Below are 12,475 nucleotides of genomic sequence, written 5' to 3' on the forward strand. Positions count from 1 at the left end.
TTTCTTTTCATTTAACTCATACTACCACAACCATACCCCATAAGCATCTGAGCAGTTTTCCCTTCATTTTTATGTTAAATACTTGAAAAGCCCATATTCATCCAATCCACAATCCCATGATTTTTTAGGCTCTGTGTTCAAAGTATGTCTTATTGGACTTGACTAAAGCATCAGCATGCCTCTCATATGGAAAGCATTGATATGGATTGCCTCCAGTGTGCCTTTTCTGATTATGCTCATTACAGAAAATCTGAAGAATGCATAAAAACATAAGGAAAACACTAAAAATCACCTGTAATCTGCTCATAAGAAATAACTACTCTTAATTTATATATTTCAAGTCTTTTTTTACACATATCAAAAAATTAGCAAGGAAGCATAAATATGGACATTATTTAAATGAAACTGAGGATATACATTTTGAATACTACTTCTTATACTTTATCCTGTTTCATTATAAATTCTCCAAAAAAAAATGGCTTTTAATTGCATATTTCCTTATATTGTATCCTACTGAGTACTGAACAAACTTGAATTGCACATGCACAGTTCACTGCACACACGAACCCCTAAAACACATACATATACACACATAGATGTACCCACTCTGCCATTCTTATAATGTAAAATTGTTTCCTTATCATAAAGTTTAAAAAAATACTGAGTTGAAGAGTAATGTTTTTAAAATTCTCGATATACATTAACTTCTACCCAGAATTAATAGTTCTATAAGCAGTATACAAATACCATTTTATCACACCTTAAACAGCATTAAATAATTTTTTAATATAAATTTATTTACTCATTTAACAGGTATAAATTAGAACATCAATTTAATTGTCAGTTACTTAACATTTCATTTTACCATATTTTTACTGATATCTTTTTAAATTGTTTTGTCTTTTGCAAATTTTTCTGTTATGTTCATCTGTTTTTACTAGATTTCTATACATGATAATGAAATTAAACCTTTACTTTCTTATTGTTGGTGGTGCTTTGGCATATAGATATTTGGGGATTTTCATGTTGTCAGTTTTATGAAATTCAAATTTATCAATATTTTCTTTGTGGTTCTTTCTTCATTTTTCTGTGTTGTAAGTTCTTATCCTGAGATCAAATAATTGTTCTATGCAGTGTATTTTTTAAGACTTCAAGAATAGAACTGGATATTCCATTACCTCAGATGTGGATGCATCATGGTTTGTAACAGGATTAAATACATTTCTGGCTTGATTTTTTCATTCCTCTTTATTAACGGTGTCAACATTTTGCAAGACTTTTTGATCAAAGAGCAGAAGTATCTTCTAGAAAGTCAAATGTTCCTGGTTTCATTTTTTTAGACTGTAATGGATAGTTCATAATCCATCTTTGTACACTTCTACTTTCTTTTTTGTTGTTGTTGTACTCTTTCTTTTTATTGAATTTCTTGGGATAACATTAACAAAATTATACAGGTTTCAGGTACAAAATTCTACAACACATTATCTGAACACTGTATTGTGCTCACCACCACAAGTCAAATCTCCGTCCATCACCATTTATTCCCCTCATACTCTCCTCCACCTCCCTTCACCTACCCTCCCCACCTCCGCAATCACACTGCTCTCCTGTGTCCATGAGTTTTTTCTCTCCTCCTTTTTGTCTCAATCCCTCCACCACCCTCATCCAGTCCCCATCCTCCAAACAGATTCCACAGTGAAATCATACGGTATTTGTCTTTCTCTGACTGGCTAATTTTACTTAGCATAATACTCTCCAGGTCCATCCAACTATCACAAAGGGTAAGATTTCCTTGGTTCTTTTTTTTTAATTTTAAATATCTGAGTAGTATTCCATTATGTAAATATGTATCACAGCTTCTTTTATCCACCTATCTACTAATGAGCAATGGGACTGCTTCCAAATCTTGGCTATTGTAAATATGTTGCATTGTATTTACAGGTGCATATATTCTTTTGAATTAAGTGTTTTGAGTTTCTTCCGATAAATTACCAGAAGTGGAATCGCTGGGTCAGAAAGGACTTACATTTTTTATATTTTGACATTGCTTCATACTGCTTTCCACAGTGACTGCAACAATCTGCATTCCCACCAATGGTACATAAGGGATCCCTTTTCTCCACATCCTGGCCAGCACTTGTTATGTTAATTTGTTTATGATGGCCATTCTTTGACAGGTCTGAAGTGGTATCTCATTGTGGTTTAAATTTGCACCTAGTGATGTTGAGCATCCTTTCATATGTGTATGGGCCCTCTGTATGTCCTCCTTAGCGAAGTGTCTATTCAGGTCCTTTGCCTATTTTTTAATTGGATTGTTTGTCTTCCTGGTGTTAAGTTGGTAAGGTTTTTACATATTTTGGAGATCAAACCCTTGTCTAAGGTATCATTGGCAAATATATTTTCCATTGTTAGTTCCCTTTTCATTTTAACAATGTTTTCTTTAGCTGTGCAGAAGCTTTTTAATGTGATGTAGTCCCATTTGTTTATTCTTTCCTTTATTTCTATTGCCCTAGATATGTATCAACAAAAATATTGCTGAGTAGGGTATCTTAAATTTTATTGCCTGTGTTTTCCTCTAGGACTTTTATGGTGTCATGGCTTATGTTTAAGTCTTTTATCCATTGAGTTTAGTCTGGTGTATGGTATAAACTGATGGCCTAGTTTCAGTTTTTGCATGTACCATACCAGTTCTCCCAAAACCATTTGTGAAAAGGGTATTTTTACTCCATTTTATGCTTCTGTTCCCAATGTCAAATATTAATTGAATATCAAGGCCCGGGTTAACTTCTAGGCTCTCTACACTGTCCCACTGATCTATGTGTCTGTTCTTGTGCCATTATCAAACTGTTTTGGTTACACTGGCCTTGTAGTAGAGTTTAATATCAAGTATTGTAATCTCTCCTACTTCATTTTTCTTGCTCAAGATTGCTGAGGCTATTAAGAGTTGTTTTTGGTTCCACTTTGAAAAATCTGTTCTAAATCTTTGAAAAATATCATTGGTATTTTAAGAAGGATTGTATTAATCTATAGATTGCTTTGGGTAGTATGGACATTTTAATGATGTTAATTTTTCCAATACATGAGCATGGTATATACTTTCCTTTATTTGTACCTTCCTTAATTTCTTTCTTCAGTGTTCTATAGTTTTCCGAGTACAGGTCTTTTACCTCCTTGGTTAAGTTTATTCCAAGATACTTTTATTTTTCTTGTTGTTATAGTAAATGGAATTTTTGTACATTGTGAGTGTACAAAAATGCCTTCCATTTCTGAATAGTGACTTTGTATCCCACTATATTGCCAAATTCAATTTGGTTGAGTTATTTTTTTGATGGGGCCTATAGGTTTTTCTATGTACATTATCATGTCATCTGCAAATAATGAGAGTTTTACTTCCTCCTTTCCAATTTAAATGCCTTTTATTTCTCTTTCTTGTCTGATCACTGTGGCTAGAACTTCCAATACTATGTTAAATAACAGTGGTGAAAGCCGGGACCTTGTCCTCTTCCTGATCTTAAGAGGAAAATCTTTTAGTTTTTGCCTGTTGATTATAATGTTGGCTCTAGGTTTTCCATATATACTTATGTTGAGGTATGCTCCATCTATTACCACTTCGTTGAGCATTTTTATCATAAATGGGTGCTGTACTTTATCAAATGCTTTTCCAGCATCTATTGATAGGATCATGTGCTTTTTATCTTTCATTTTGTTTATGCGGTGTATTGTGTTTTTTCATTACCTAATATTTTACCATCCTTGCATCTCTGGGATGAGTCCCAGTTGATCATGGTGTACGATCTTTTTAACATATTGTTGGATCCAGTTTGCAAATATTTTGTTGAGGATTTTAGCATCTATGTTCATCAGCGACATTGGCCTGTAATTTTCTTTCTTTGTTGTGTCTTTACCTGGTTTTGGAATTAGGATAATACTGCCTCATAGAAAAGGGTCTGTGATTCTTCCCTCTTCTTGAATTTTTTTGGAACAGTTTGAAGAAGGTAAGAATTAGATCTTCCCTAAATGTTTGGTAAAATTTGCCTGTGAGCCATCTGGTCCAGCACTTTTGTGTGCCAGCAGTTTTTTGATTATTGTTTCAAGTTCACTGGTTGTTATCGGTCTGTTCAGGCTATCAGCTTCTTCTTGATTCACTTTTGAAAGATTATATGTTCCTAGAAATTTGTCTATATCACCCAGGTTGTCAAATTTATTGGCATAGTTGTTCCTAAGTATTTTCTTACAATCCTTTGTATTTCTGTGGTGTCCACTGTGATGCCTCCTCTTTCCTTTCTGATTTTTATTTGGGTCTTCTCTTTTTTTCTTGACAAGTCTGGTTAACAGCTAATCAATTTTATCTTTTCAAAGAATGAGCCCCTGGATTCATTGATCATTCAGATTGTTCTTTTAATCCTCCTCTGATCTTGAATATTTCCTTCTTCCCTCTCTCTCTGGAATTTGTTTATTGTTGTTCCTGTAGTTCTTGTAGATGTAGGGTTAGGCTGTTTATTTGAAATTGTCCTATCTTTTTTAGGTAGGCCAATATTGCTATGAACTTCCCTCTCCTGACTGCCCTCACTGTGTCCCATAGGTTTTGTGTTCATTTTTATTTGTTTCCAGAAACTTTCTGATCTTCCTTGATCTCACCGTTAATCCATTCATTGTTTAATAGCATGTTATTCAGTCTCCATGACTTTAAATGTTTTTGAGTTTTTTTCCTGAGGGTTATTTTCTAGTTTCAAACCATTGTGATCTGAGCACATGCTTGATATGATTTCAATTTTCTTGAATTTGTTGAGGCTTGTTTTGGTTCCTACCATGTGGTCCTACTTTGAGAATGTTCCATGTACATTTGAAAAGAATGTGTATTTTGCTTCTTTGGGGTGAAAGTTTTGTATGCATCAATTAAGTCTATTTGACCTAGAGTATTGTTCAATGCTACAATATCCTTGTTCAGTTTTTGGTTGGAGGATCTATCCATTGTTGACACTGAGATGCTAAAATCATCTACTGTGTTGCTGTCTGTATCTTTCTTGAAGCCCCCCAAGATCTTCCATATATATTTGGGTGCTCTTTTGTTGGGTGCATATATGTTTACAAGGGTTCGTTCTATCTTCTTAATGGATTGTTCCCATAAGTATTATGTAGTGTCCTTCTTTGTTTCTTTTTATGGCCTTTGTTTTGAAATCTACTTTGTCCAACGTAAGTATTGCTACCCCTCCTTGTTTTTTCATGTTCACTTGCTTGGAATATTTTCTATCCTTTTACTTCCAGTCTGCGTAGGTCTTTTGTTCTCAGGTGGGTCTCTGGTAGAAATCATATGTACAGGTCAATTTTTCTTATCAACTCAGCTACATTATGTCTTTTGACTGGAGCATTTAATCCATTTACATTAAAGGTTATTATTGATAGTGCTCATTCATTCCCATTTTTTCGTTTTGTACATGTGTCTCTCTTTTTCTTCATCTTAAAGCAGTTTTAGCTTCTTTTGCAATACAGGTTTGGTGGAAATGATTCTTTTAGCTTTCTTTTGGTCTCAGAAACTCCTTATTTAGACTTCCATTTAAATGAGAGCCTTGCTAGGTATAGTAGTTTTGATTGTAGGCTTTTGCTTTTCATCACTTCAAATATTTCTTGCAATTCCCTTCTGGCCTTTAATGTTTCTTTTGAGAAATCAGCTGATAGCCTTGTATGTTACTAGCTGTTTCTCCCTTGCTGCCCTTAAGATTCTCTTTGTCTTTAAGTGTTGCCATTTTAATTATGATGTGTCTTAGAGTAGGCTTCTTTGGGTTCATCTTGATTGGGACCCCTCTGTGCTTCCTGTACTTGCGTGACTTTTTCTCTTATGAAGTTAGAACAGTTTTCTGTCATTACTTTTTCAAACAGGTTTTCTACTGCTTGCTCCTCTTCTTCTCTTTCTGGTATCCCAATGAATTCGGCTCAGTAGAATCTAGTTTTACCACAGTATTTTCTTTATGGATCCTTCCCTGGTGATGTCAAATTGTGTCCCAGTCTGGGCCTAGGCAGCCTGTTTATAAATACCAGAGATCCAGTCTGTAATCAGCAGTCAGGCTTAAAGTACCACATGGTAAGGCAGAGTAATTCCTGTGGGCGGGACTAGCACTTTCCCTCAGCCTGATGCCACTTAGAGGGTACTATGCTGCCTGAGCAAGATGGCTCCTCCATCACGGGAATCCCATTGGCCGCTCCCTCAGTTTCTCCTCAAAGCCTCCATCCACAAACTTTCCTCAAGCATCTCTAGTCCACTCTGCTCCCCCTTCCCGGAGTCCAAGGTAAACAGTTGCAAATGAAATTTTGTGCATTGGCCCTTTAAATGGCTCTCCACATCTTCAGCCATCTCTCCCTGGCAGACAGAAATCCTGCTGTTTTTCATTTATCTGGGTGCCTTTTCAGCTCTGGTGCTGTTGGCTGCAGAGCCCATCTCAGGGTTTAGACCCCACACTTCTCAGGGGGAACCCCCCAGCCACTGAATATTCCTGACACTTCACCTGCCACCCACGGAAGTCCAGCCAGCACTCACATCTCCTTCACACTCTGTACTGGTCATGCTGTGATGAAGCGGCTACTTCCCTTTGTCCATGGTTATAAGGCTTTTCTGCTCAGTTGGTCATTCTGAATGACCCCTTTATAATTCAGCCGCTATTCCAGACAGGTCCCTGGCAGGAGGTCAGTGCAGCTCTCACTAACTCCTCCACCACCTTGGATCCCCACTTTAACTTTCTTTTCTTCTAAATATTATTACATGCCTTTGCTTTACCTTTGCTCATTCTATTACATTCTCAAAAGCTCTTTCTGTAGAGTACTTTATCCTATCATTTTAGCATTTCACTGGTTACCCTCCTATCATGATTCTGGGTGGCAGAGGCCAGATGCCTGCTGAAGAGCCCTGCAGGTCATTGTTAGGACCTTGCCCTTTACTCTGAGTGAGATAATTGCTGGAATTTCAGATGGATCAGCACGTCGGATGTAGGTTTTCCCAGAATCAAACTGGTCAAAAAGCAATACAAGACATTGAAATGAAAGGACAAACAGGATTTTTATTTTTCTTACCTGTTTGGCCAAACACATAGCAAATTGAACTGATCAGTCCAATCCAGAAAATCAGTTGTAAATTCATCTGAAATATAAAATGTACATTATATTTTAAAAATAAAAAATAAAACAATAAAATACATAAGACATTTCCACCCACCTTATCTTACATTGATTTTACAAGCATAATACCTCTCAAACCATTTTTCCTCCAACCTTTCTCCACACCCCATCATCCATCTTCCCTCCTGAAATACCTCGTTTTCACCTACATTAAATAATACAATTTTCCTACCAGATCTCCAGAACCTGCTCTTGCTTTCCAAATCATATATATTTTAACAACAAAGAGTAACAACTTCCGGCCAAGATGGAGACCTAGACTGACACACTCCATCTCCCTCCACAACTAAAAAGAAACACAACTACCACAAAACCAGAAATAACCACAAGTTCCAGAAAATAAAGCTACATGGAAGTCCAACGTATGAAGTTATAAAGAAGTGGTGCTCGTCTGGATGGGTAGGAGAGGCGAAGCCGGGGCAGAGAGGTCAAGCTGTACTGGCAGCGGCAGATGCGGCAGCAGGCGGCGGGACTGCATGAAGCACAGACACCCGTATTTTAAGGGGAGGTGAGAAGCACCTGGGGAGCACCCCTGGCTGCAGACCAAACCCATCAGTTTGTGATTCCAACACCGGGGAAAGTAGATCCCCATTGCCTTGGACTGAGGACTGGCGGGCGTGGGGACAGAGGAGGAGGCTTCCGGGTCTCTCAATGGAGAGTGAATGGCAGGAATCCATTTTGGACCCCTGCCCCCACACAAAGCACCACAGTGTAATGAGAAGGGTCGCCCAGTAGTGACAAGTGCACGGGGCTCCGCCCCCTATAGCGTAGGAGGTGTGACAGCCCTGCCTAGGAAGGAAAGGTAGAAAGGTAAACAAAAAGTGTCCAGAGGGCAGGGATCATGATAGAGATCCCAATCACACAGATGACCAGACAGCAAATATATCATTTATCGGATCAGCAGATAATCTTTCTGAGGCTCAGTTCAGAGCTACAGTTATAAGACAGCTTACAGAACTAACAGCGGATCTTAAACAAGACAGGGAAGGAGTGAAGGCTAGTCCTGCTGAAATGAATGAAAACACATACGAAACAAGTGGTCAGGGAAGGAAAACCAGATCAGATCAACAAATTAGAACAAAGGTAAGAAACAAAGAGTGAACCCGTGCAGAAAGAGGAAACGAAAAGTGAGGAAAATGAGGAGAGGCTTAGAAAGCTATGGGGCAGCTATAAGTGAGCCAACATCTGAATCATAGGGTTGCCAGAAGGTGAAGAAGAAGAATTAGAAATTGAAAAATGTGAAAAAATAATGAAGCAGAACTTCCGCAACTTGGGGAAGGAAATGGAATTATGGGTCCAGGAAGCACAGAGAGTTCCAAAAAAAATGGACCCAGGGAGAACCACACCAAGATACATTATCATTAAAATATCAAAAATTAAGGATAAAGAGAGAATCTTAAAAGCAGCAAAAGATAATAAGAGAATTATGTACAAAGGGGCCCCAATAAGACTATCAGTTGATTTCTCAAAGGAGACTCTGCAGGCAAGAAGGGACTTGCAGGAAATGTTCAAAGGAATGAAAAGCAAAAACCTACAGCCACGATTGCTCTATCCAGCGAAGCTGTCATTCAGAAGAGAAGGGCAGAGAAAGTGCTTCCAGGACAAAGTAAAACTGAAGGAGTTCATCAGATCCAAACCACTGTCATATGAAATGTTAAAAGGACTTGTTTAGGAGGAGGATCAAAACTATTAACATTAAAATGAAAACTGTATCACAACAGTGAATCAAAACAAAGGTAAACTAAGTAGGCAGCCAGAGTGGAAAAATAATTATAGATATGGGAAACATATAGGGAGGAGGTCCATGGAGGGGCGAAGAGGGTAAAGGAAGGGAGATGGTGCAGGAATTAAGAAGCATAGTAGGAGGGAGTGGAGAAGATAGGAAGATGTTGAGAAGAACTATATGCACAACCAATGGGCATGAACTAAGGCGAGGGACAACTGGAGGGAGGGAGGTCAGTGAGTGGAGAGGAACAAAGGGAAAAGAAATTGGGACAACTGTAACAGCATAATCAATAAAACATATTAAAAAAAAAAAAAAGTGTCAGGTATTCCCGTACACCATAAAAGCTATTAATACTCTTTTTCCCATGAAATCTGTTATCTCCTGAGGCTCCTGAGGAACGAAATAGGCATATCCAGATGCTTCACTTGCATCAATACTGAACATCAGTTTGAGTGAACTTGTCAAAATCCTAACTGCACCATCACCTTACTTACAATTTTTCAAGTTTTTATTTCTCTTCAGACTAAGACCAATACCCTGTATAAGGCCATGGCTCCAGTTTTGAGTTTGAGCTTTTATTATAATTCTCTTTTTAAAGAAAATCATCTCTAATGCATGGAATTAGTAAAATATTCAGTTTAATTTCCTACAATTTCTAGATCTACAAAGGTGGGGGTAGGGGTCTTAAGAAGATCTAAGAGGCTTGAGTGTCTTCCAGAATCTCTAAAGAAAAAAAAAAAAAAGTAATATTCTGTATATTAAGCAGAATACCCCAAACCATTAGATACACACAGCTATCATCTGTCAACATTTTCACTACATTAATCTGTAACTTTCCAGAGTTGGTCAAAGATGTCTTCAGCCACAGTTCACTGACCCTACCCCTTACTGTTCTTTGACTAGTGGCCAGGTTAATAATTAAGCATAAATATCTGTCCCTCCCAAATATAAAACAAAAACAAATATAGAACAAAAAAGGAAAGCTTTACCATTATCAATAAATATAAAGCGACATTGTAGCAAGTAAATGAATCGTCGTCGTCGTCGGCAGCCGTCCGTCTCGAGAGACGATGGTGTAGCTTCTTAAGAGTCTATCTGCACCGCCGAGAATGGTTGTGCAGTCCAACTCAGGAGTGACACGGTATCTGTCTCCTCCCGTGTTGAATCGACATCTTGCGATGACGCTGGAGTGTCCTCTCCAGTGAAGCTGAAGCTACAGAGCCTGGGCAGGGTGATATGGAGGGTCTGCTGTTGCCCATGCAGCAGACCCCCCCTCTCTTCGCAGCTGAAGGATCCAAGGGAAAGACGGAGTCGATACAGCTTGGCTTCAGGTGCGCCGCAGGAGTTGCCGGTGTTGACTACAACGTCAAACCGCCTTAGGGACTCCGGCTCCGGATTTTCTGTCGGGGTTTACTCCCTTAGCCTTTCCCCTGAAGAGGTATGCCGCAAGGCAGCGGAGGTTTTTTGGAGTCAGAGTTTTCCTTCTCTGATGTGCCCTGACTGGAAGATCGAACCAGCGACACTTAGCTCGCAGGCCGACGCTCAATCCACTGAGCTAAACCAGCCAGGGCCTAAGTAAATGAATATATATATACATATATATATATATATACTTTTTTTTTTAACCCAACAAAACTTACTACAGAAAGCTGAGAGAAACCAGATATGGCTCTGTAAATTAATAAAATTTGGGGAGGGGGGATAATTTAATCTACATCAAAAAACATTTAAAAAAATGTTTATACCTTCTGACTTAGTAATCTAGCGACTGGGAATTCATCCTGAGGAAATAATTAAAAATATAAAAAGTGATACACACACCCATACACATTCAGTAGAGACCTAGGGGTGGACAAATGTAGATTTACAGTTGTTCATATGGAAAATAATACAACGATTAATAAATAATAACAAGAATAAACTGTGTTTTGCAGTCTCACAACTATAAATCTATTTTGCCCACCCCTGAATATTTATAATAGGTAAAAGTGCAAACATCCTTCATCCAAAAATAGGGAAATGGTTAACTGCAGTAACAATAATAATATAAAGTAACATTAAAAAAGTTTATAGAATAATTTTGGATGCTAGTTACAGATGATGACAGGTATGCCAAAAAAACCAGTACATAAAGTAGCCACAAAGATCTGGAGATTACAAAGTTATAAACTTAATATAGACAATGGTTTAGAAACAATCATGGCAGGGTGGCTGTGTATAATTGTTTACTTGGTAAATTTCCTTCATTTAGCAAATATATGTCCTTTAAAAATCTCAATTTTTCAAAAGCTTCCATTCCAGGATGCCATTTCCACAGCTCCCAGACAATGCTTCTGGTATCTAAGAGCAGCCGGATACTTCCTCTGTGTCCAAAGGCTGTGCTCATCTTTTCACTGCCAGCTTCCAGAGAAAAGCAATAATAACAATGTGCACAGTCATCCACTTTGCAACTGTGCTCAGACGAGCCAAGTTCTGTTCTGCCAAGAGCTTACAGTTTCACTTATGTATCACTGTGACTGCATCCAAAAAGACCAAAAAAACTGTCACAGAAATGTAAGATGCTGAACAGTTCACCTTTTATAACATGTTGAAAAGGTATAATGATTCTAAGCAACCCAAATAATGTTATCAATTCCAGAGCTGTGACAAAAAGGTCCTGGAACCTTAAGACTCCTGAGGAAATGCAAGACTATGACAAACCGAGCTCAACGGCAGTTTCTGCACCATATATGGATTGATATGTGTTTCACAGAGAGACTTCTCAGGCTATTTCAAGGACCAACAGACTACCTTGAGAAACCTCTTAAAATATTACACAATTCACCACTAAGTTAAAGTTATTAGGTAACAGAAAATGTTTTCTAACATTCTTAGGTTACGTAGTTTTAAAACATTATTTTAAATGCCACTGTCTTTTATAGACCTTAACAAGGCAAAGATCAACCTTCTGAAACCCTCAGGCCTCTGGAAGTGCTCCAAACCCAGAAGCACGCCAACCAAGGCTTTAGTATTGAAAAACAGCTGAGAGAACGAGGGCAACAACAGGAACAGCTCAAGTACAGCCGACAGCTCTCCCAGGACTGGTCAGCACATGGGTGAGAACGGAGGCATAGGCACTGGCTGATGATGTTAGAAAAGACTATGTTTTCTGTTAGGGAAACAGAAGCCTCAGAAGATGATAGAAAATAGCAATTAAGAATAAGGATGAGCTGTGAGAACAAGGTTTAGAAGAGAGCAGTTAGAAGTAGCCACCAGAAGTCAGAAGAAGAGTTGGATAGTGAAGTAGAAGTGGCAGAGAAGACTCAAGAGCTGCCCTACCCAATCCTGACAGTCTTTAAAGGTACCGGGTACTTCTGCACGTGTGTAGGTAAGAAGGACATACCAAGAGCTTCTTATATTTCAAACCTCCTAAGGCAGCACTTCTCCAAGTGTGGTAAGGAACAGCTGCATCAGATAACCTGGGTGCCTGCACCAAGCCTAAAATCCACCATCTCAGGAGCGGAGGCCTGTATTGTATTCCCAGGGATTCCTACACTGAGAAAAAGTGCCCTAAGGAGTTTCCTACCAATAACATTCCACATA

The 12,475-nt window shown here is 38.3% G+C and overlaps 1 protein-coding gene across 4 annotated transcripts in view; it reads right to left on the bottom strand.

Annotated features, from left to right (window-relative positions):
- Positions 1-12,475, bottom strand: part of ITGB1 (integrin subunit beta 1) — a 59,602-nt gene that overhangs the window by 29,545 nt on the left and 17,582 nt on the right. For all 4 annotated transcript variants that reach the window (XM_090266167.1, XM_090266169.1, XM_090266170.1 and 1 more), the window contains one exon: positions 7,063-7,129. In XM_090266167.1, the coding sequence (XP_090122293.1) occupies positions 7,063-7,129 (67 nt within the window). The remainder of the gene's footprint in view (positions 1-7,062; positions 7,130-12,475) is intronic.

This window comes from Furipterus horrens, unplaced genomic scaffold (assembly GCF_987537825.1).
Source record: "Furipterus horrens unplaced genomic scaffold, mFurHor1.1.pri manual_scaffold_2, whole genome shotgun sequence".
In the NCBI taxonomy this organism is placed as follows: domain Eukaryota; kingdom Metazoa; phylum Chordata; class Mammalia; order Chiroptera; family Furipteridae; genus Furipterus; species Furipterus horrens.